Source organism: Cavia porcellus, unplaced genomic scaffold (assembly GCF_034190915.1).
Source record: "Cavia porcellus strain 051 isolate PalLab524CR breed Dunkin Hartley unplaced genomic scaffold, mCavPor4.1 scaffold_16, whole genome shotgun sequence".
NCBI lineage: Eukaryota > Metazoa > Chordata > Mammalia > Rodentia > Caviidae > Cavia > Cavia porcellus.
In genome coordinates, this window is record NW_026947499.1 from 58,173,172 (window position 1) to 58,198,712 (window position 25,541).

Sequence of the window (25,541 nt, forward strand, 5' to 3'; positions counted from 1 at the left end):
TATTAGCTTTACACAAAAATTAAACTCATCTGCTTTTTCTTTTCAGGTGGTATCCAGGGGTCAATTGGTGGCTGTAGGCAAACAAAGTTCAACAACTTTCTCTTTAACACCAGAAAATTCTTGGGCTCCAAAGGCCTGTATAATTGTGTATTATGTGGAAAATGATGGAGAAATTATAAATGATGTTCTAAAAATTCCTGTTCAGCTTGTTTTTAAAAATGAGGTAAGATTCAAAGTAGTAATATTTAAAAGAAAGTAGTGAATTCTGAGAAATGTAGTATTGTGTTGCAAAAGTGTCATTAAGCCAAATTGTTTGAAAATTTCTTACATTCCCTTCTAGAACTACAGACGAAGGATGAAACTCCTCATATTTGTGTTTTCACTTGCAGAATTAGTGGAGCCTAGGGGTCTCAACTAGAAGATGCGGTTCTTGGCATTAAGATTTAACTCAAAGCCATGAAACCTTCTCAGGATTTTTCACAGAGTCAGTCAGTATTGGTTTGGTGTGGAATTCAGAGCCAAGCTGGGACTTGTGTGGTGTGTACACTGCCTGAGAGCCCCGAGCAGAAGGGCATGGGAAGGAGGGAGCGGTCTGGGAGGATGTGAGGGAGCAGGGCTGGCAAGTGTCTGCTTCATCTGCTGGAAGCTGGCTGGTCAGGTTTCGGTAAGCGTGGACACCTCGTGTGTGAGGAGCGGTTTGGAGCCCGGTCTCCAAACACACAGTGCTTCTTATAGGCTAAGTAACCAGCCTATGAGAGAATGTTACTGCATTGTCTGTCGTACACCAGGAGCCACTGCATTCGTTAAAAATTGTGACCTTTCAGGTCCTTCCTAGGTAAAAGAGTCACTGTTGTAAAACAGTGGTTTGTAGAGTGTAGTTCTTCTAGTATTCGTTTTCAAACTAAATTACCAGTTTGTTCTGATGTGATGTCTCATCAGTTATCCATGCTTTCTTTTAAGAATTTGAAGCCTAATTTTTTTTGAAGTGCTGGAGACCCTTGCATGAGCTCTGCCACTGAGCGGTGTCCCCACTCTTTGTTAACCCTAACTGTTTCAAAACATGATACTACAAGCTGCTATTTTTTGTTTTATGAAAAGGTTTATTATTTCAAAACTTTTTGGAGGAGTTTCAGGGCATAATTTTTGACTTGTAGTGATTATAAAATCACCAGTAAAGGTGAACTTTAAAGAAGGAGTCGTGGAGGCTTCAGCAAGGAGACGTATCTGAAACTGAGACCAGGCTGTTGGGAGGAACAGTGCACAAGATCAGCGACATTAACAAAACAGAGGGCATTAGAAGCATCTTTCAAGAAATGTCTTAGGTATATGGCTTAGGTCCTCATTTTAATTGTTTGTGAAGATGTATCTTTCTCTATTTTTTGTATACCCATTACCACATTTACAAAGACACTGTATACATGGAAATGAAATGTGTTTAAGCAGGAGAACATTAGTGTATCTTTATCGATGTCCAATAATGATTCCTGAATAAATGAATGAGACATAGAAGGGATGACAGCTGTAGGTTTAGAAACCATTCACACACAGGTGTGAGGTGAAGCCCAGGATGCAGAGACTGTGAGAACTGTGTGGTCTAAGGCTGCGTCTCCCACATGCTGCTATATGTCCTGCTCCCCCACTGGCTATGGAGAGTAGAGGTGAAAGCCGACTAGATAGAGGGGCTTGGGAGGTGTGTGAGAGAAAAAGTAGATGAAATAACATAAGCAGGAGAGGCAGGCTTTACTGAACACTGTGCAATAGAGTCCTCTGAAACAAAAGGAAGGAGAGCTTTAAAGCACGAGCCAAGGTCATACACAAGCACTGCAGAGGGTGCCAGGGAAGCAGGTCACTGTGCTGGGCCTTCTATGCCTGCCCACTGCACAGGCTTCCATTTTCCACAGGGGCTGGAAAACACCCGGACTCCTTTCTAGGTGATGGCACATCCAACGCATGGCTCCTGGGTCCTTGAGCGACACACTTCTGGGTTGTAGAGCTGGCAGGCAAGAGGCTGGGAGAAGACTGAAATCTGAGTGGAGCCGAGAAAGACTTTGCAGTTAGAAGGTTCCTAAAGCAAATCCTCTGAAAACAGGGAGATTGGGGCTAGGAAGGAGAAGCTGTTTAAAGTGTGGCCAGGCTGAGGGCTCGTTCCATCCACCTTGGTCAGGCAGTGCAGTCTTGGGGGGGGGGCAGTGTTAAGATGGGGCTGGAGGAAATGAGAGGCCCCAGCAGGAAGGGTCCAAGGTAAGCCTTTGGTTCAGCGGTGGTGTTGAGTACTGGTCTGTGTGAGGTACTGTTGGGGCCGTGCTTGGATGAGTGTGGGGATGGAGGAGCCCTGGAGACTCGAGTGCAGAATGGGGTCCACTCCTTCCTGAAGACACCCCTAAACTCCCCACAGCCCAGCTCATCTCATGAGCCTTGCAGACCCTGCCACCTTCATTCCTCAGCCAAAGTCAGCATGGAGGCTCTGTGCTGCCTTTACCCAGGCGCATGGGACCCAGCTGTCTGCTGGCCTGTGCTGGCTGGGCTGGCGGGAGGAGGGAGAAAGGGAAGAACACAGCCAGAAGTGAAGGATGCTTCAGGTTGATACCACCCGATGGAGGCAGTCCAGGACTTGCAGATGCTGGGGAGTGCAGTTATTCCTGTCCTTGAGAGGCTGTGAGTGGTTTTAGAGTTATCCCCTGGGCCACGGCAAATGGATACTCTTTCTTAGATTTTGAGTTACTGATCTGCTATTGGTAAGAAATATAAATAATGCTTTTAAAGCACAAAATCAGCTAATTGTACTTTGTCCCTTTGTTAGGTAAAGCTGTTTTGGAGTAAACCTAATGCAGAGCCTTCGGAGAAAGTCTCGCTGAGGGTCGCTGTGACACAGCCTGACTCTGTCGTCGGGATTGCAGCTGTTGACAAAAGTGTAAGCCTGATGAATGCCTCAAACGATATCACAATGGGAAACGTGAGTGTGGTTTTCTTAATTACAAAGAAAGATGTTAGATGAGGAAAGCAGTTGCATTAGTTCAAGTATATAAAGAAATTTCATTAGTTTCTGTGCATTTATAAGCCAGTGATCAGAAAAGCCTCCAAATGAAAAAGACTCTGTGCAGGTGTTATGTTGGAAAGAAGCTTGTGTGGTTCGGCTGTGTCTTTTCTGTCTTACAGGAGAAAAACCACCTTGGGGTAGACAGCAAGACTGATCTCTGCAGGACAATTTTACACCTCTGAGTTATAGTTAATAATAGTGTAGTATATCATTAAAATTGCTAAAAGGGTAGTGTATGTACGTTCTGACACAAAGAAGGTAAACACGTGAGATAAATTCATTAGCTTGACTTAATCACTTTTTAAAATTTAAGTTTATTGGTACATTTTAGATATACATAATGATCACACTCATCATTGGGAATTTATTCCTGTACACGATATATCTTGATTCCTCTTTTTATTCCATTCAACTCCTCTCCCTTCAGCACCTCTTGTTATTCTTATTTGCAAAAACTTTGTTTCCATTTTAGCCTTCTTTTCTCACTTTTTCTTTTCCTCCTCCCCCTCCCTGATTCTCTCCTTTTGAACATTTTCTTACTATTTCACCATATCCATTATACATTTTAGTCTTTTTTTACACTTTTAGTTTCTCACATTAGAGAGATAATACGATAATTACATCTGTGAATATTTCACTTAAGAGTAAGCTCTCAAGGTGCATCCATTTAACAATAAATGTCCCAATTTTATCTGTATTCATGGCTGAGTAGTGCTCCATATCCATTCATTAGTTGATAGACATTTGGGCTGTTTCCAATATGTAGCTGTTACAAACTGTGCTGCTATAAACATAGGTGTGCGTATATCCTTATAGTAGGATGCTTTCAATGCTTTCTGGAAGATAGCAAGAAGGAGAATACATGGGTCTAATTCTAGTTTTCTGAGGAATCTACGCACTGATTCCCACAGTGGTTGCACTGGTCTACACTCCCACCAGCAGTGGAGAAGGGTTCCTTTTTCCCCACAGCCCCTCCAGCTTTTGTTATTGATTATTTCTTGATAATAAAGTCATGAGATGGAATCTTAGCATTATTTTAGTTTGCATCTCTCAACCACCTGATTTTTTTTTTTTTTTGTCTTTTTCATTTTTATCGGTACCGGGGATCGAACTCATGACTGCCTGCTTCCAAGGCAGGCGCTTATGCCGCTGAGCTAAACCTCCAGCCCCCACCACCTGATTTTTGACAGAGTGGCCAAACATGTACACTGGAAGAAAGGCAGCCTTTTTAATAAATGATGCTAGGAAAACTTGCTTCCACACGCCGAAGACTATACTAGACTCATGTCTCTCACTGTACACTAACCTAAAATCAGAATGAATCCAAGATCTGAATATCAAAACAGAGACACTAAATCTGCTGGAAGAGAGAACAGGTAAAACTGTGAAAGACACAGATGTAGGGAATGATTTCATGAACAAAATCACAGTTACACAAGAAGTATTATCAAGATTCAACAACTGGGATCTCATCTTTTATAATTTTTAATTTTTTAATTTTAGAGAAAAAATAGAAATTTTGAAACAAGATGATAGGAAGGTAACAATGGTTAATACATGGTGTATTGTTGCATTTAGTATCTCAAAGTATAAGATATTGTCCAAACAATATCAGCCCAAACCTTGCTTTTCAGTGAACTATGTGTGTATATTATTTTTGTTTTTGTTGTTGCTTTTCCCTTCCTTCTTTTCTCCTTTCCCCCATCCCAGTTTCTCTTTCCTTTTGAGCAGTTTCTTCTCATCTCACATTATCTGTTGTACATTTTGGATCTTACTCTTTCAGTTTTTCACACTAGGGAGACTGTACAGTGCATGCACATGTATATCTGGCATGTTTCATTTATGAGTATGGCTTTGATTGCATCCATTTGCCTATAAAAGTCTCCAGTTTATCCATTTTTATAGCTGAGTAGTACTCCATTGTATAAAAAATACCACATCTTTTTTATCTATTCTTCAGTTGATGGGCATTTGGGATGTTTTCAAGATCTGGCTATGACAAATTGTGCTATTATAAACATAGGTGCACATGTATTATTTTTAATTCTTCTGGGAAGATACCCAAAAGGAAAATAGCTGGGTCAAATGGAACCTCTAATCCTAGCTTTTTGAGGAATCTCTACCTTGATTTTCACAGTGGTAGCACCAGTCTACATTCCCATAAATGGTGGAGGAGAATTCCTTTTCCCCATTTGTTATTGGTTGATTTCTTGATGATAGCCATTCTTTCTGGGATGAGATGCAATCTCAGTGTTTTTTTTTATTGGTACCAGGGATCAAACTCATAACCGCATGCTTGCAAGGCAGGTGCTTATGCTGCTGAGCTGAATCCCCAGCCCTCAATGTTGTTTTAATTTGCTTCTCTTGAATGACCAATGATGTTGAACATTTTTTCATATATTTATTTGACATTTGTATTTCTTCCTCTGAGAAATGTGTTTCATCTCAGGTGCCCATTTTTGGATTGGGTCTTTAAATCGGCGAGCACTGATTTTTTTTTTTTTTTTTGAGTTCTTTGTATGTTCTCGGTAGTAATCTGAGGAGCAGCTGAAAAACATTTTTTCCCACACTGTGGGTTGTGTCTTCACTCTGTTGGTGGTTTGTCTTGCTGTGCAAAAGCTTTTTAATAAGATGAGATCCCAGTTCTTTGTGATAGTTCCTGTGTGACTGGGGTTTTATTCATAGTCTTTTCCTACACCAGTGTTTTCAAGAGTTTTACCTATTCTGTCTTTCAGCAGATTTAATGTTTCTGTTTTAATATTTAGATCTTCGATCCATTTCAAATTTGGTTTAATGCATGATGAAAATTATAGGGCCAATTTTAATCTTCAGCATGTGCAGAGCCATTTTTTCCAGCACTATTTATTGAAGAGGCTATCTCTCTTTCAATGAATGTGTTTGACACCTCTGTCAAAGATAAGTTGGCTTAGTTTGTCTGGAGCTTTTTCTGTATCTTCTAATCTGTTCCATTGATCTTCAGTTCTGTTTTTTTGTGCCAGTACCACACTGTTTTTATCACAGTAGCTGTATAGTGTAATTTCAAGTCAGGGATTTTGATGCCCCTGTCTTGCCTTTGTTGCCTAGGATTCTTTTTGCTATTCTAGGTCTCTTCTGGTTCCAGATGAATTTTAGGATTGTTTTCTCTAACTCTGTGAGATATGCTATTGGAATTCTGATTGGGATTGCATTGAATCTGTATAACAGTTTTGGAAGTATGGCCATTTTTACAATATTGGTTCTTCCTACCCAAGAGCAAGGGATATCTCTCCATTTTCTGATGTCCTCTTCAGTGTCCTTTTACAGAGTACAGAGTACTTTTTTCAGAGTTTTCAATGTAGGGGTCTTTTACATCCTTTGTTAGAGTGATTCCTAGGTATCTTTTTTTTTTTTTTTTTGGGTGCTATTGTGAAAGGTGATGTTTCCCTAATTTCTCTCTGTCAGCTTGTTATTTGTGTACAGGAAGGCTATTGATTTTTGAGTATTGACTTTGTATCCAGCTATGGTATTGAATTTGCTTATTAAATCTATTAGTGTTTTAGTGGAGATTTTGGAGCTTTCTATGTAGGATATCATGGCATCTGCAAATAATGATAATTTCAGTTCTTCCTTTTTTATTGGTATTCCTTTTATTCCTTTCTCTTTTCTAATTGCTCTGGCTAAACTTTCCAGGGACTATGTTACATAAGCGTGGGGACAGTGGACAACTGAGTCTTGTTTCTGATTTTAGAGAGAAAGCACTCCATTTTAGTCATGTAGTGTGGTGTTGGCTGTTGGTTTGTCATAGGTGGCTTTTATCAGATTGGGATCTCATCTTTTAAAAGGCTTCTGCACAGCCAAAGAAGTCACCAACAGAGCATGAAGACAACACACAGTGGGAAAATGTTTTGACCAGGTGTTCCTCTGATGAAGGACTAACACCTAGAACATATAAAGAAATGAAAAACATGGGTCCCTAAATTTAAAGACCCAATCCAAAAATGAGCATCTGAGGTGAATACACAGTTTTTGGGTAAAGAAGTAAAAATGGCAAATAAATATATGAAAAAATATTCAGCATCACTGGTCATTTGAGATAAACTTGATCATTCCACAACCAAAGCATCACATTGTGTCCCATAAACATATGCACTACAAAGGAAATGCCATCTAAAGTTTTCAAAGTGTATTTTAGGACACTCAAGAAAGTAATAAGAAATTACAGCTCAGTAAGATTGTCCTCAGAAAGACTAAAGATAGCAAGATCTGGTGACGACATAAAGCAGAAGTCCTTGCTTATTGTTGGTGGGAATGTAAATTAGTACAACAGTGATGGGAAACAATATGGAATTCTTTCAAAAACTGCCAAAAGCATTATCCTATGATCTGGCAGTGCCACTGCGGGGTGTATCTCCCAGGGGCATCTGCACTGCCGTGTTCCCAGCAGCCTGTCCACAATAGCTAAGAAATGGTGACAACCCGAGAGTCCTTGAATTGGTAAATGGGTGAAGGAAACCCAGAGCAAATAAGTGGTATTCATTTCACCCCTAAAAAGACTAAGTCATGTCACTTATGCCAACATGGATGAAATGGATCATTATGTAAAGTGAAATGAGCCACTCTTCCTAAATTCATATTATTCTTAAAATCTCTGTATCTGGGGCTAGAGGTCTGCTTAGTAGTAAAAGGCTTTCCTCGCATGTGTGAGGCCTTGGGTTTGATACTCAGCCTCACAAAACAAAAAGTCTGCACATTTTGCATTTGACTTAACTGAATATAATATCATATTTAGCTTTCTGAATATCTTAATAAATGTTATTTTGTTTGAATATACATATGTACATACACACACTACTCTTGTATTTGGTAGGCAAGTTCTGTATTGCCATCAGTTTTCCTGTTTATATTAACACATACAGCGTGTATATTTACACTTATATTTTTATAACACACATGCTATATATGTGTAGTTATTATATATTTAATGATGTAATATATATTAAATTTTTTCAGACAATACAATTACTATTCCAGCTTTCTTTTGGTTCATATTTGCATTTTTCATCTTTTTGCTTATAATCTTTTAAGTTTTGTTTTTCTAATTTATTTTATTTCAGATCATTTTTGGACTCTTTGCAGCTTATTGCATGAAGAAGTTGCATTAGTCTAAGTGGACCCAAATGGTTACCTCCTATAGATGGTGAGGTAGTGGGGGTATAAAAATGATCGAAGTTTGTTATATGCAGATACGTATATGCCAAAATGAAACCCACTTTTTGTACAACTGATATTTTTATACTTTTGGTAGGGATAAATAGGTTGAATTGTACAGAGTTTAATAAACTCCACAAAATGTCAGTTAAACTTGGGTCTTTTGTTCTTGCTTCACATGGCTACTGCGCCCTTTATCTTCTCTGCATATTTTCTACGCTTGCTATACATTCTTGAGTTGAAATTTTCAGCCGCCCTGCTTCCCCTGCCGTATGCTGCTTAGTTGGCTGTTTTCTTTTATAGTAGTTGTGGACAAACGTCACACTCGGCCTGTCGGTGAGTCCTGAGAGTGTAAGGGGAGGGGAAGGATCACAGCTCGGGCTGGAGAGTCTCCCTGTTAATTACTTCACAGTGTCTTGTGACCATCGCCATTATGTCTTGACCTTTTCATCAGCCTGGAGACTCTAATTGTGAAGAATCAATTCCCCATTTTCCTCTGTCCCTAACCCTTGGTAACCTCTTAATCTACATTTGCCCTTTTGTGTCTGGTTTGTTTTACCTAACACCATGTTTTCAAGGTTCATCCATGTATTAAACTTCATTTTTTAGGTCTGGATAGTCTGCTGGTATATATATGTGCCACATCTTGTTTATCCATCCATCATTAATGGACATTGGGTTATTTCTGTCTTGTTCCTATTGTGAGCAATGCTGCAATGAATATTGGCAGGGAATATCTCCAAATATTTGCTTTGAATGTATGCTTAGGAATTGCTGCATCATATTCTAATTGCATGTCTAACTTTTTGAAGAAAAAGAGTGATAATTTTATTCATTTTTAGTCCATTTTATTCACCCTTGTTAGCAATAAATATTGTTCTAGACAATAGCATTTTTATGTGATAACGCACATATCTCATCATTAAAAAGATATTATTGGCATACTTTGAATTGTCTTATCAATGAGGCTGAATTTTATTCTGTTTGTTAGTAATTACATTTCCTCTTTTGTGATGCTTTAGTTTTTTTTTTTTTAATTTTGGTAATGGACATTTTGCAGAATTATATTAAACTCTATCCAGTTAGCCTATTTATTTCTGCCAGTAGTACAAAAATGGGGATCATTTAAAAATTTTTATTAGGGTACATTATTTGTACCAGTAATGGGTTTCACTTTGGCATATTTGTACCTGGATTTAACGTACTTCACCCATTTTGCCCTTTTACTACACCATCGCCCCGAGAGTCTACTACGGATCATTTTTAGTGTTGGTCTCTATTTGCTGATCTTGTCAATCAGTAGCATTTAAGGTCTTCCTTGTTAAAGTCAAGACCATACTTAGGAGCTCTGGATTCCTGAGCAGAGTAAAACTAAGTTTAAATAAGAAATATAATATCCATGGGTTGAGTTATGAGCAAAGCATTTACACATTGCTACTCTTTGATTTGTATCTTTTTCCATTTGATACATGTGAAGGCTGTGTCTACTTACTGGTAAGAAATGTAATGGAAGGCAGACATTGATGGGAATCCACTCATTCTGTGTATTTTGTTCTTTATAGGTGGTCCATGAGTTGGAACTTTATAACACAGGATATTATTTAGGCATGTTTATGAATTCTTTTACCGTCTTTCAGGTATGTTTAGTTTGCTGTATAATTTGGAAGGAAATTAATGCCTTTTACTGTTGGAAACATTATTGAAATTAATGATCATTATGAAATGTTAATCTTTTGTTAATGTATTACTGAAGTGCACTGTTACATAACTATAATTTTAATGGAAAGATAACCCTTCAGTTTTAAAAACAGAAACATTCACCATTAGAAAGGTTAATGGAATTATCATGAAACAGAGAATTTGTTTTCCTGTGTCTTTGACTTTGGAGTAGCTATTTATACATGGATGTATGTCTGGGGGGTGAGAGGAAGAGAGAGAAAATGAGAATACATGTACCTAAGCTCTCAAAAATGAGCAAGGGTGAGTCAGAATATGGGCCACTTATGTGGTTAGAAACATTTAAACTTTAATTAATTAATTAATTAATTTATTGGTACTGGGAATCAAACTCATAGCCTTGCACTTGCCAAGCAAGCACTTGTGCCGCTGAGCTAAATCCCAGCCCTAAAAGAAAATTAAAATTAATTTTTTAGGAATGTGGCCTCTGGGTGTTGACGGATGCACACCTCATGAAGGATTATATCGATGGTGTTTGTAAGTAGGACTTGGAAATATGCTCATAAATTATTTGTCTTTTACCTTGCATTTTTAACCTATTCAGGTAGGTAGGAATCCTTTCAGGTCATGTTTTAAAGTATTGGGACAGAATATGTGATGCTCATTTGGACGCCTATATGATCTTTGAAACAAATGCCTTCCCATTTGCTTTTTGTTAATTTTTGAGGAGGCTAAATACGAAGCTCCTGTGATTCCAGTTTACACTGCAAACTGTGCTACTATTTTAAAATTAGTTAAGAGAAGCAACATAGTTTTTTGTAGTTTGGGCTGGCCTTCAACTCGCTGTGTAGCCCAGGCTGGCTTAGAACTCACAGTGATCCTCCTGCCTCAGCCTCTTGAGGGCTGGGGTTGTAGGCATGCACTGCCATGCCTGGTAGCAATATGTTTTTGAAACATTTTGTTCCTGAGCTTTTTGATAATGCACCTAAACACAGCTCAGTTACTGCTGTAGGATGTCTCTGTTTCTCTGTCTCTGTCTCTGTCTGTCCCCTTCCTAGGAGGTCATATCTGTATCCCGGTTCCACAAACTGCTACATAGTGCTGGCTACTCAGGAATAAGAAGTAGTAACTTCTAGGGGAGAAGCCACTGCTCTCCTTTTTGGCACTAAGTATTAAACCCAGGGGTGCCCTACCAGTGTGCTGCACGCCCAGTCCTTTTTAATCTTTGGAGACAGAGTTTGGCTAAGTTGCCCCAAGCGGGGTGTGACTGTGTGACTTTTTCCCCTGATCTTTAGAAATGTTTTGAATGAAGAAAATGCATCTGTAAGGATGGTTAACATAGAAGTTTCTCTCTTTTCAGGCAAAATCATACTAGTATTTTTATCTGGAAAGCATCTTGGAGATTTGTCACCATTCGTATCCCCGTCTTTGCTTCTCCAGGGGCTCTCGGTTACTCTGCACTAAACTAAGTCCTCACTGTCTGGCTCTGGGCTCTCCTCACCCCCACAGAATACCTTGAGCCCTGTCCTGAAGCTCAAAACAGAATTTTACAGTTTTGAGGATTAATGGAGTCATCATGACCTCTGTGTATTGAAAACACAGGGTACATTTAGCTTTCCTTGTAGAATTCTCTGTCCTGTACAGCCGTCCAGGCATCTCTCTTCACCCACTGTCCAGTCGCAGCTTTTGCTCCTCTCTACTTGCCAGGTCCTGCCAGTGCTCACTGTAATCCTCATTTTATTGTCAGCAGTACAGTTGGGCCTCTGTGTCTGTGGGTTCCACATTGGTGGATTTAACCAACCATGAATTGAAAATATTTTAAAGCGATGCTGTTTGCACTGGTGTGGTGGCTCTCACCTGAATCCCAGTGCTCCAGGGGGTTGAGGCAGGAGCACAGAAAGCTCTAGCCCAGTGTGGGCAACTTGGTGATTTAATGAGACCCTTTCTCAAAATGAAGATTGAGAAGAAGAAGAAAAAAGATTTCTGTCCTGAACATGTTCAGACTCTCTTTTTTTCTTATTCTTCCCTAAACAACACAGTATAACAACTGTTTACATCGTCCTAGGTGTTATCTGTAACCTAGAGGTGACTTAAAGCTTAGGAGAGAGTGTGTAGATTACTGCTGACCATTTTATAAGAGACTGGAACATCTGGAGAGTTCGTATTCCATGAGGTCCTAGAACCAGACTGCCACGATACCAAGGAATGACTGCACTTATTCTGTCCTTTTCATTTTCCTAGAAACTTCCGGCTTTTTATAGTCACAGAAGAAACCTGACATTCCTACTAGCGTATCATGTCCCTGGAAAATTTCCCATGCGGCAGACCCTCATTTTTCTGGCTCAGATTAAATAGAAGCTGAATTTTATGGACTGTTTTCAGACCTTGTATTCAACAGCCCTCTGTTACTTGAAGCTCAAAGTTTTCAACCGTAGCTTCTTCAGTCAACGTTCACGCCAGCACTTTTTTACTTGTGCACCGCTGACTGAGAGTCTTCCTCCTGGGAGTTGAATGTCCTTGTGTTTCGCGCCCTCTAGTGGCACATGCTGTGTTGCCCACGGCAGTGTCCTCACTGAGCACTTCTGTACCCTGACGTTTCCAGTGCCTGTACTTTCGCCTGCCTTCGTGTTCCCTCCATTTGTTAACTGTGTTCTTCGGCCTTCAGTCTTTTGGTTTTCAGTTCCAGTGATTGGCTCCTTTTGCCTCCACTTCTCTCCAGTGCCTAATGCACAGACTGATCATTCTGGTAGCACTCCCTCCCGGTTCCTTGTCTTTCCAAAGCGTCTTCCCCACTCCTCTCAACTCTAGATCAACTCAGCACTTTGTCTTACCCTTTTGTTTCTGCACCCTGATGCCTCACAAATACCTCAGATCCAGTGTGTCATAAATCAGGTTTATAACTTCTCTCCTTAGACCTTACACTTCCTTTCCACGATATGATTTAACCAAAACAGTTCCTTGACTTGGTATGATTTCATGTCTCTTGTAATGAAGTAGTCGTTTCCTCTTTTTTTTTGAGACAGGGTCTCGCCATGTAGTTCAGGCTGGCCTTGGGTTCACTGTGTAGCCCAGCGCACCGTGATCCTCCTGCCTCAGCCTCCCGAGTGCTGGGATTGCAGGTGTGTGCCCCCACACCTGGCCCAGAACTCATTCTTAACTCTTCATACTTAATTCATTAGTAAAGTAACATAGTGACTAGGAAAGGAATTTACTTTCACACATTCCTGACTTCAAATTTTGGCCTTTTGTCCCTGGGGCAAATGAATTAAACTATGTAAATCCCAAGTTTTCCTTTACAGTGTAGAGTGAGTTGTAATGTCTCACAGGATCATTGCGAGGGCCAATACAAAACCATAGAATCATCCTGCATGGAGTGGCTGCAAACGCAGTTTCACATACAGGAATTATTTCAGCAGCCCAAGCGCTTGGGACATGCTCGGCACGTGTGAGCCTGTGGTTTCTCTTTTATGCTGCTCCTAAGATCTAGGGCATTCACTTGGTGTTCAGTGTGCAGAGATGGTCTTACTTGCATGCTTTGCCTGGATGAGGTGTGGGGATTCCCGGCTGGTCTCAAGAGCCAGACACACACTGAGGATGGTGCTCAGAGCCTCCCTGATACATGGTACCTCCATGCTGGGGCAGAGCGTTCCCACTGCCTGAGTCTCCCTCCTGACCTGGACCAGCTTTCTGCTCTCATCAGCTCTCCTTGGCATTTCAGACTCCTTCTAACTCCCTGTTTGTCCCCAGTTTTACGCCCCTGTGATGCCAAAGTTGTCTTTATAAAACATGGGTTAGGTCATGTTTTTGAAGTATTTTAAAACCTTTACTGGATCATTATTGTTTTGAAGATTAAGTCCAAATTCTTCAGCATGACCTAACTTGATATTTTAAAATTTGAACTCAATAATTTTCTTTCTTCTCATTTATATAACTTTTTCCTGATACTCACTGTGATCTGGATATGATTTTGGTACTGAGCTCATATTTTCCCCCTCTGTGGGGGATGCTTTTCACTTGGAGATTTAAGGAAAATGGAATGCAAGTCACTTCAGGCAAAATGGAAACTTTTCTTAGTATATTCTTTCTTCTTTTTTTCATATTAGAAAACCTTTTAGTCGGGTATGGTGGCACATGCCTGTAATCTCAGCACTCGGGAGGCTGAGGTATGAGGATTGCTGTGAATTTGAGGCCAAGTTATCAAACAAACCATTTTATTTCAAGAAGAAAAAGAAATGGAAAGAAGAAAACAACCCCTTAAACAAAATTTCAAAACATGTCAATCAAGAGGCAACAATGGTACATACATTGCACACTGTCATCCCCAAATCATCCAGCCAGAGCACAAGACATCTGCATTCAATTGTCCAAATATTACCAGCACAAATCTTTCTCTTCAGTGAACTCAGAGAAATCAGTAGTATAATTATCTTAACTTTTTATATACATACACATACACATATGTTGTTTCTTTTAGCTTCTCACACTAAAGAGACAACATGATGCTTACACAGTGTCTTTATTCACTGCTGAGTATGGTCTCAAGTTGCACCCATTTACCTGTGGGAAGCTCCACTTTATCCTTCTTTATGGCCAAGCAGCACTCCATTGTGTAAAAGTGCCACATTTTTTTTTTAAATGCATTCCTCAGTCATTTAGGTTGTTTCCAAGATCACCAATTACAAATTGTGCTGCTGTAAACATGAGTGCACATATATCACTATGGTTTGATGTTTTTAATTTTTTGGGGAACATACCCACGAGGGGACTAGCTGGATTGAATGAACCTCCAATTCTAGTTTTTTGGGAAATCTTTACACTGATTTCCACAGTAGTTGTACCAGTCTGAATTCCCACCAACAGTGGAGAAGGATTCCTTTTACCCCACAGCTCCTCCAGCATTTGTTATTGCTTGGTTTCTTGAGAATAGCCATTTTTCTGGGGTAAGATGGAATCTCAGTGTTGTTTTAATTTGTTTTTTTTTTCCCACTTGTGATTTCACATATTTCTTTGCTGTTTTTATTTCTTCATCTGAGAAGTGTTCATTCATCTCAGATGACCATTTTGGGATTGGATCTTTAAATCTAGGAGGACTGATTTTTTTTTTTTTTTTTAGTTCTTTATATGTTGCTGATAACAATCCTTTGTCTAAGGTACAGGTGGTAAACATTTCCTCCCACGTCATTGGTTGTCTCTTCACTCTGTTAGTGGTTTCTCTTGCAATGCAAAAGCTTTTCAATAGGGTGAGATCTAGTTGTTGATACTTTGTGATAGTTCCTGTGTGATTGGGGTTTTAGTCATAAGGTCTTTGCTTACAGGAATGTCTTCAGAGTTTTATTTACTGTATCTTACAGCAGATTTAATGTTTCTGTTTTTATATTAAGATCTTTGATCCATTCTTATTTTAATTTGGTACATGCTGAAAGATAATGGGTCCAGTTTTAATCTTCAGCATGTGTAGAGCCATTTTTTCCAGCACCATTTATTAAAGAGGCTGTCTTTCTTCCAGTGAATGTGTTTGGCACCTTTGTCAAAGAAAAGGTGGCTTAGTGTGTCTGGAGTTGTTTCTTCATCTTCTAATCTGTTCCACTGATTTTTGGGTCTTTTTTTTTTTGGGCAAGTACCACACTGTTTTTTTTTTTTTTTTTTTTATCACAGTAGCTTTACAGCATAATTTTAAGTCAGGGATTGTGATGTCTCCTGTCTTATCTTTGTTGCCTAGGTCTCTTCTGATTCCAGATGAATTTTAAGATTGTTTTCTCTAATTCTGTGAGACATGCTATTGGAATTTTGATTGGGATTTCACTGCATAACGGTTTTGGAAGTATGGCCATTTTCACTATATTGATTCTTCTTACCCAAGAGGATGGGATATCTCTCCATTTTCTTATATCTTCTACAATCTCCTTTTTCAGAGTACTGTAGCTTCCAATGTAGAGGTCTTTTACATCCTTCATTAGATTGATTGCTAGATATTTCATTTTTTTGGAGGTTGTTGTAAAAGGTGTTGTGTTCCTAATTTTTCTGTCAATTTGTTATTAGTGTACAGGAATGGTATTGATTTTTGAATACTGACTTTGTAACCAGGAATGTTAATGACTTTGTGTATTAACTCTAGAAGCCTTTTCGTGGAGTTTTTGGGGGTGTGTATTAACTCCAGAAGCCTTTTCATGGAGTTTTTGGGGTCTTCTATGAAGAATATCATGCCATCTGCAAATAATGATAGTTTTAACTTCTTCTTTTCCTATTTTTATTCTTTTTGTTTCTTTCTCTTGTCTAATAGTTCTACCTAAAGTTTCCAGGACTATGCTGAATAAGAGTGGAGACAGTGGACATCCTTGTCTTGTTCCTGATTTTAGAGTGAAAGCTTTCTGTTTTTGTCCAGTTAGTATGATGTTGGCTGTTGGTTCATCATACATGGCTTTTATCAAATTGAGATGAAGACCATCTATTCCAATTTTCTGTAGGATTTTTATCATGAGTGTGCTGGAATCTGTCAAAAGCTTTTTTACATCTATTGATATGATCATATGATTTTTGTCCTTGGCTCTGTTAATATGGTGTGTTACATTTATGGGTTTACATATGTTGAGCCATCACTTCATCCCTGGGATGCATCCCACTTGACCATGGTGTACGATTGTCTTGATGATTGCTGCAGTCTGTTTGCCAGTATCTTATTGAGGATTTTTGCGCTGATGTTCCTTAGAGAGACTGACTTGTAAACTCTTTCTTATTTGGGTCCTTCTTTGGTTTTGGTATCAGGGTCATGTTTGCTTCCAGGAATGAATTTGGAACTATTGCTTCCCTTTCGACTTCATTAAAGAGGCTGAGAAGTAATGGTGTTAGATCTTCTCTAGAATTTTTTTTTCTTTTAAAGAGGATAAAACCAAGGAAAACAGAATAAAACCAATCAAAATAAACCCGTATAAGTGATACAGTAATTCAAAACCTTACAAAATCAACAGTAGTTACCAAAATGCCTTTTGTTGTCTTCAGAATAGCTGAAGATACCTTCAGACAAAGTAAAAATTGAACAGAATAGAATAGAATAGAAACAATAAAAACCAACAATGAATGCAATAAAGGACTTTGAGACAAACCAATAGTAAATCCAAAATGGTTACCATAATATGTCTTGCTATTTTTTAAATAGCTGCTCATGCCATCAGATTTAACATAATCAAAAAAAAAAGAGAATAAAACCCAACCTCGGAACACAATGAAAATGATGTGGTTTCTGGGGTGGGGGGGATTGCCTCCTGGTGAGGCTTGGTTCTCTCCCCTTGTAGTCCACGAATGGCCTAAATTTCTTGTAGAATTCAGCAGCGAATTCATCAGAGCCTGGACTTTTCTTTGTTGATAGGTTCTTAATTACATCTTTGATTGATACTGGGTTATTTAGGATTTTTATATCTTCTTGATTCAACTTTGGTGATTCATATGTATTTAGGAATCTGTCCATTTCTTCTGAACTTTCTATTGTATTAGAGTGTATGTTTTCAATGTGTGTACTAATGATTTAGATTTCTGCAGGATCTGTTGAGATTTTACTCTTTTTATTACAAATTGCATATATTTGGATCTTTCCCTCTCTTCTTTAGTTGAGGTTGGTTAGAGCTTTGTCTGTTTTGTTTAATATTTTATTTTATTTTATTTTTTGGTACTGGGGATCAAACTCACGATCTCATGCTTAGGCAGGTGCTTATGCTGCTGAGCTAAATCCCCAGCCCTTATTTAATATTTTAAAGAATCAAATCTTGATTCATTGTATTATCTTCTTAGTCTCAGTTGCATTAATTTTGTTCTGATCTTTATAGTTTCCTTCCTTGTATGAGCATTGGTTTAACTTTCTCTTTTTTTCTAAAAGGTTGAACGTCAACATTAGGTTACTTATTTGAACTTACTCTCTTTTTCTGATGTAGGTATTCACCACTATAAATTTCCATTGTAGTACTGCTTTCATTGCATCCCATAATTTCTAGTGTGTCATGTTGACATTATTGTTTCATTATACAAACTGTAATTTCTTCTTTATCTGTGACCCAGTAGTTTCTCAGGAGGGTGTTACTTAATTTCCATGTGTTTATGAAATTTTTGTGGTTTCTTTTGCCCTTTATTTCCAATTTCATTACACTATGATCTGATAATATGTATGGAATAATTTCACTTTCTTTGCATTTACTTAAACATGTTCTGTGATTTAATGTCTTTTTTTTTTTTTTTTTGTACTGGGGATTGAACTCATGACCTTGCGCTTGCCAGGCAGGAGTTTATGCCACTGAGCTAAATCCTGGGCCCTGTTCTGTGATTTAATATGTCGTCTGTTTTGGAGAAAAATCTAGTATGCTGCTGAGAACAGTGTGTGTTCTTTTGTTGTAGGGTAGAGTACTCTTTAGATGTCTGCTACATCCGTTTGTTCAAGTGTTTGGTTCCGCTCTGGTATTTCTTTGTTGATTTTCTAGTTGACTTGTCTATTTGTGACAGTAGAATATTGAGGTTCCTCCATTACAATTGTGTTAGTGCTTACCTGATTTCTCATATGCGTGAATTATTTTATATAATTGGGTGTTCTGGCACTTGGTGCATATATATTTATGATTGCTGCCTCTTTCTCTTGGATTATTCCTTAATAAGTATATGGTGCCCTTCTTTGTCTCTTTTGATCAGTCTTGGCTTGACATCCACTTTGTCTCCTAATTGATTGCTGCCCTTGCTTTTTTCTGAATGCCTGTAGAATTGTTTCCCATTCCTTGACACTTTCAGTCTGTAAATTTCTTTTTGAGTTAAATGTGTTTCTTGAGTGCAGCACGTTGTTGAGTCTTGTTTCATATCTATTCTGTTAAATCTGTTTCTTTTGATTGATGAATTGAGACCATTCATATTGATGGTTGTACCTAATAGGTATTGACTTGTCTTTTTATTTTTTATTTTTTTTGACTTGTCTTTTTCAGTATATCAGTTTTCTGTTGTTGATTCACTTTCTTTCCCTTCTGTCTAATTGCTTGCCTCACCTGGTGGATTCATTCCATTGGGATTCTTGGAATTGTTGTTCTTCAGTACTTTTGAGTGCTGGTTTGGTGGTCATGAATTTCTTTAGGTGTCCTTTATCATGGAAGTATCTTATTTCTCCTTCAATTTTGAAAAGTACAGTGGTACCTTACTTTATGAACTTAATTCTTTCCATGTTCCTGGTTCCAAACTTAATTGGTTGTGAACCAAAAAATTACCTATAAGGTCAACATTGAATGTGACCATTGAGTTTGATTTGATTATTGTCTAATTCTGTTTGGAACCAGAATCATGGAAAGAATTAAATTCAGGAACTGAGGCCACAGTCTGGGATGGAGTTTATTTTCTTGTACAGCTTGAAATATTTCACTCTAAACTCTCCTTGACTTAAGGGTTTGTGTTGAGAAATATGCTGAGATTCTAATGGGTTTTCTTTTATAGGTGACTTGTTTCTTTTCTCTAGAAGTTTTTGATATTTTATTCTTGTGCTGAATTTCTGGACTCTTGACTATTATATGCTTTAGTGTAGTTTTTCTGATCTTGGTTAATTAACTTATCTTATTCTTTTTCATGCTTAGGAAGTTTTCTTGTATTACTTCTGTGAACAAATTTGTTTTATGGCCTTTGTGCTATCTTCTAATTTTTCATTCATTCTGATTAGTCTTATGTTATTCTTCTCTGTATTGTTTGGCAGCTGTTGGATTGATTTTTCATGGCCCCTTGCTGTTTTTAAGAGTCTTTCATTTGACAATTGCTACCACCACCCTTTTTTTTAGATATAATATTCTATTTTCACATTTGTTGATTCTGCTGTGTATACTTTTAATAAAATTTTTAATCTGGTAGCTATCTGAGTCCTCTTTATGAAATCTGTTTCTTTCCTATGCTAGGCATTCATGGTTTGCATCACTTTCCTAATTCCTCTATTTTTTTTGCCTTTTTTTGAGACAGGATTTCTCTAGGTAGTTCAGGATGGCATTGAGCTCACTTTGTAATCCAGGCTGGTATCAAACTTAAAATGATCCTCCTGCCTCAGCCTCCTGAGTGCTGAGATTACAGGTGTGCACCACCATACCTGGACTTTGCCTTTATTTTTTTAATGTGTATCTACCCTAGATTCACCAGTGATATCCTTCATTATGATCATCATCTCTAATTATCCCTGTAATTATTTCTATTTTGTTTTATTTTTAGAGTCTCATTTATCTGCTTTAATACTTCCACTCCACCTTTTCAGAAAGTTTAGCTGGGTGGGTTTTGATTTCTTCTACTTCAACATCCCTAAGATTTGCCTTGAGTGAGCTTGAGATCTGGGGTTGCATATTCTTCCATGTTTTCTCATTTTCTATTATTTGTTTTTGGCAGTGATGATTATAAATTGCTTAGGGTAGGTAGCTTTATTACTAGAAATGTGATCTCTTAGAAATGACTACTTTTCAGAGATGTCTTCTAGGATACCTGCCTTTCAGCCTTTGAGTCTGTCCCAGGATCCTGCCCCTTTGGTTTATTAGGAACAAGAGGTTGCTGCATGTTTGACCTAGCACCCAGTTCTTTGTATTGATTATGGATTGTAGTGTTGATTGTGTCTCCCAGACACTCTAGGTATTGGTATGCAAAGAAGATCAGTTGATCATAGCAGGTATGTCACCTTGAGTAAAGTAGATCAGTCAGCGATAACAATGGCATCAAGCACAGACTAGAAAATCACAAATTGTGATAAGTAATAATTTGTCACTTTTAATCATATGTAAAGATTTATAGCTATGTAACAAGACCTAAGACAAATCAGAAAATTGTCAGTAAATATCCACTCAGTAGAGCAATTTTACCCTAATGGGAGAAAATTAAAAGGGAGAAGGGGAAAAAACAGAGAAATAAAACAAGAAAAAGATTAGAAGCAAGGCTGAAGGACAGAGGGAGATTACCCAAGCTTCAGGAACTGGTGAAGAAGACAGAAGGGAAGGAAAGAAAACAAAATGAGGAACCAACCAAAATGAACTACAAACAAAATTCACCCTCACAAAGAAATAAAAACAAGCAAGCAGAGGGGAACCTCCCTGCCAAGAATAAAAATAAAAACAAAAAAGCAAAGAAAAAAAGAAACAAATTTTTCTATGACTTCAAGCCTGTGGTTGTCTTCTGGGGTCTATAGTTTTGGTCTAGTTCAAGCTGTGCCTCTGCTGTTGCTGATAGACATGGGAAGGAAGCAGCGCCCAGAGCAGTGCCAGATAATCCCCGCAATCAGGCAGCAGGATTAGAGTTTGGCATTGGTTCTGAGACTTTCAAATCCGTGGAACTTGAGGATGCACCTGATGTCTGGTCTTGGGCTGAGGTCTGAGTGGTTTAGCTTGTAACACTCTGGTGTCTTTCTCCAGCTTGTCTACAGCTCCCTGACCATGGACGTCTCCTATGATTGTCCCTTACATAGTCACTGTGGGAGTTTAACTCTGGGAGTCCTGAGATGAAACGGGTCTGCGACTGCTCTGAGTCCTAGGTCAGTTGGCCTTGGTATCTGACTGGGCATGCTTTCCAGGGGACACAGCAGTCATTTGGACTGGAGTCACTCACCAGCTGTGGTAGTACATGGCATCAACTGTTCCATGCCCTGGGGCCTTTCTCCCTGGAGGCCTCCAGCGTCATCTCCTTTCACTGTAGATTCAATCTTTCTTTCTCTTGCCATGAACGAGGAGATGAGGAGAAAGTACAAGTTTCCTCTTCCTTTTCTGTGCTGTGTCTGTCTTTTTATTTCTCTGTGGGCTCCAGTTTCCCTTCAGGTCCTTGCTGGGTCCCAGGGATCCACTTCTCTTGTTTCCTCCCCCACGTTATTATTTTTTAGTATCTGTATTCCATATCTATGTTGGAGCGGCTGATTTGTTACTGCTTACCGCTTTCCCATCTTCCTGGACGTTCTCTATCTTGGCATATCCTTTCATCATTCATATTCATATTCATATTCATATTCATCAAGCAGATCTTTTACGTATCTCTGGCACCCTTATAATACTCTTACAGTTTTCTGTTTGTCTCATTGCATCCATCTTTATAATCTTAGAGCCTACAACACTGTAGGCTTTATTTTGGTCTTACATACAAACTGAAAAAAATGAAGATACATGATTGAAAGTCTGTATGGCCCCCTTTTTCCCGAAAAACCCAACACACTGGGTGATTGTAGCATGGCTGCATAGCCAGTGATAAATGGTCAAAGGAACTAAAAAGAGAAAAATTCAAAAATTGTGGACACTTTAAAAATGGGATTTGACTCTTAAAATTTCAAGTTAAACTGGGTGGGATGGTACATGCCTGTAATCTCAGCACCATGGGAGGCTATGGCAATAGATAAAAAAAAGAAGAAAAATATTTTAGTTGAAAAATTTTAAGACCTTGATGATAAGTAGTTTTTTGGTTATTCATTGTAGGAATAAGAATTTTTTTTTCTTTTTTTAAAATTCTGGTTCTGAAGTCACCATCCAGGTGGTTTTTGGTAAATCGGTTAACTTCCTGTGCCTTTCAAGTTTCTCAAGATGAACTTGAAAACACAGGCATCTGAGAGGGACTGTGATTCTGGGCATCAAGTTTAAAATTCATTCTCTTGAATGAGTATGTTCCTAACCAAGATTCATGTTTATCTTTAGATGACTTTGTCGAATATGCCGAGAGGTATATGGAGGAAAATGAGGGATACTTAGATATTCATGGTTTTTCTTCAGCCAGTAATCCACATGTCAGAAAGCACTTTCCAGAGACTTGGCTTTGGCTGGATGTTCACATGGGGTAAACAGCGATAAACTTTGTTCATGCATATTTTGCTTGTTGTGTGTTTTAAATAAAGTTTGCGCTCTGTCTAATGTTTAAGTACAAATATAGTATAATGAAGAATTAAGTAAGCCAAGAGACTTTTGTTTTAGAATCATGTCAACTAAATCTAACTATTTAATGAAGTCACATGCAGACTGTGGCTGCAGAGCACCATCAAGGTAGAGGGAGTTTTTTAAAAAAAGGAAGGAAGATTTTAATTTCCTTAAAGTCTTATGGTTGTAGAAAAATGGCTTTTCCATTTGTGACCATGGGAGGGAAATGCTCATCGTTACCTGCTGGACTGTAGGGTAGGACAGCTAACTGAAGAGCATTCCTCACAAGATAACCCACGAGCCACAGAGGGAAGAAGGGGCAGCTTTGCTGAGCAATCCTGGGCACCCTGATACCTGAGCCAATGAGTCTTGGAATTTGGGCTGGGGCTATAGCTCAGTGGTACAGGATGTGTCTCAAACTGTATGAGGTCCAGCAAACAAGAACAAAAACAAAAAATAAAATCTTGCAATCTAGATAGTGTCTTATAGTCAGACTTTAAAGGATATCTTAAATCAGACATGAGTCAGATCTTAGACCACCACTATAAAAAGGTCAGCATTGACGGAGATATAGAGAAAAACCTCTTTTGCAACTGAGAAAAAATAAAAGTTTAGAAATACATATTTTTCTCTGTACAAAATTTATGAAAAGATAGTGGTCATTCTGAAGATAGAAACATTGTAGAAAGATTTTAAGAGAAAAGGATCAGTATGCAATAGTTTGGCCTAGTTTTTGAGAATTTGGTATCTACTTTTTATGCTAAAATAATATTAAATTTGGGTATACAGATGATACAGAAAATTAAAATCCTTCCCCAAAATTTCTTGATTTATTTTGGTTTTTGTGATTTTTATGTTTGTCTTCACTTCAGATCTAAGATTTATCAAGAATTTGAAGTTACTGTACCTGATTCTATCACTTCCTGGGTGGCTACAGCTTTTGTGATCTCTGAAGACTTAGGTCTTGGCCTAACAACTGCTCCTGTGGAGGTAGCATTTTAAAGGCTGTACATTCATGTCACAGTACTGCGAAGCTAAGAATTTCAGCTACTCAGTAGATTTAAAAAAATGATTGCTTATGATGTTACCATAATTTGGGGATTGGTTGGCTTTGCCTTTCTGCTTTCTGTGCATTTCAAATTTTAGAATGTGAGCAACATGCAATTACTGGATGTGCTAGGTTCCTATTAAGATTTGGGTAGAAAAATTTATTATTGAGCTGATCTAATAACTTCCAGTGGTAAAAGAGAAAGAATGTTCATCTGTCCCTCAAGGGTCAGCAGAACTTTTCAAGATGTCCCCTAGCATATATGATTCCTTCATATCTCTTTGGTCAAATTGTTATGGCATTCTGTTTCCAGCTACTATTAGTAGTACAATGCTGATGTGTAGCTTAGACCAATGCCGTCACTTCTGATGTACAGTACCAAAAGCCCTCCACTTGTAGCAATTCGTGTGTCCTCTTTACCATCCAAAATGAAATGCATAGGTCATACCTACATACATGGTTTCAAAAATTAATACTATATCCTGTGCGAAGTACTAAGGGGAAATAAAAGGAAAAGAATAGATAACATAATATGTGTTTCAGGATGTCAGTGGTCAGGAAGCTTAAATGTTTACACTGGGCAGAGCCACCCTGTGTATAATGGTTATGAATGCAGCTTGATGTATACATGTTGAGTTTAGTAACTCAGAAACCACTGCCTGTGGTGCTGTAAATTTCTGAAATAATGAGCAACTTTTGGTAAGGTTACACACAAAACAAGGTGCAGTGTTCCCTTGATTTACAAATTAGTTGTGTCTGTGAAAAATTCATTGCATGTTGAAAAATGCTTAGGATTTTTGTATAAATTGGGATTGTGTTGTAAGCTTAAAGCATTTAAATAGATTGTTTACATGAATGTCTACAGAGACATTCAGAAATTGTGAAGAACACGACATAGTTCTTCATTGATTAGGGCTCCCTGAGCATGATCGAACTTCACCGCTGGGTGCCAGTAACATCTTCCATCTTTGTAACAGTCCAAGACACCTTCACAAAGGTTCAAATAAACCTCTAGGGGAATTGCTGCACCAGTGACACCATTGGCTTAAACGAATCCAGGTTTAGCTTCAGAGACAGAGGATGGGTTTGGCACCTCCTGCAGGCTCAGCCCGTTTCAGCATTGGCTCTCCAAGGAGGATGTGTGTGTGTGTGTTTGCACATGTGTGTGCAGTATGAAAGATCTCTGAACTTCAGTTTTCTTGGTTGTCAAATAGGAGCATAATGCCCTTATACAGTTGTAATGATGAAGTGGTATAATTTATGATATGCTTAACTCCTGGCAGGTGACTCATAATGTGTTGCTGGTTGTTATGTTAAGTAACATAAATCAAGTCAATTTGCTGTCATTTATTTGGGATCAGTTGTTATGTGCTCTTTGTTGATAGATGAGGAGCTATTAGTAGGTAGATTTATAAGCTTTACAGGCTTTGTAAGTATTGCTTTTAATTATGTATAATGTGAAGCATTTTGACGAGAATAAAAATATGTATTCACTGTGTTCTTTCCAGCTACAAGCCTTCCAACCATTTTTCATTTTTTTGAATCTTCCCTACTCTGTTATCAGAGGTGAAGAATTTGCTTTGGAAGTAACCATATTCAATTATTTGAAAGATGCTACGGAGGTAATGTATTCAAGAGAAAACATGCAGAGGTTAGATGGGGAAATATTTGGGCAGCTAAGCACGTTCCACATCTCCGGGAGACTGAGCATAGATGTACTTTGCCAGGCTGT

At 38.4% G+C, this 25,541-nt stretch overlaps 1 protein-coding gene across 1 annotated transcript in view; it reads left to right on the forward strand.

The window, feature by feature from the left end:
• Cd109 (CD109 molecule) overlaps positions 1–25,541 on the forward strand; it is a 138,694-nt gene that overhangs the window by 79,440 nt on the left and 33,713 nt on the right. Inside the window, exons 14-20 of the mRNA XM_063226895.1 lie at positions 47–223; positions 2,801–2,953; positions 9,787–9,861; positions 10,378–10,438; positions 22,546–22,684; positions 23,634–23,751; positions 25,318–25,431. Of these exons, the coding sequence (XP_063082965.1) occupies positions 47–223; positions 2,801–2,953; positions 9,787–9,861; positions 10,378–10,438; positions 22,546–22,684; positions 23,634–23,751; positions 25,318–25,431 (837 nt within the window). The remainder of the gene's footprint in view (positions 1–46; positions 224–2,800; positions 2,954–9,786; positions 9,862–10,377; positions 10,439–22,545; positions 22,685–23,633; positions 23,752–25,317; positions 25,432–25,541) is intronic.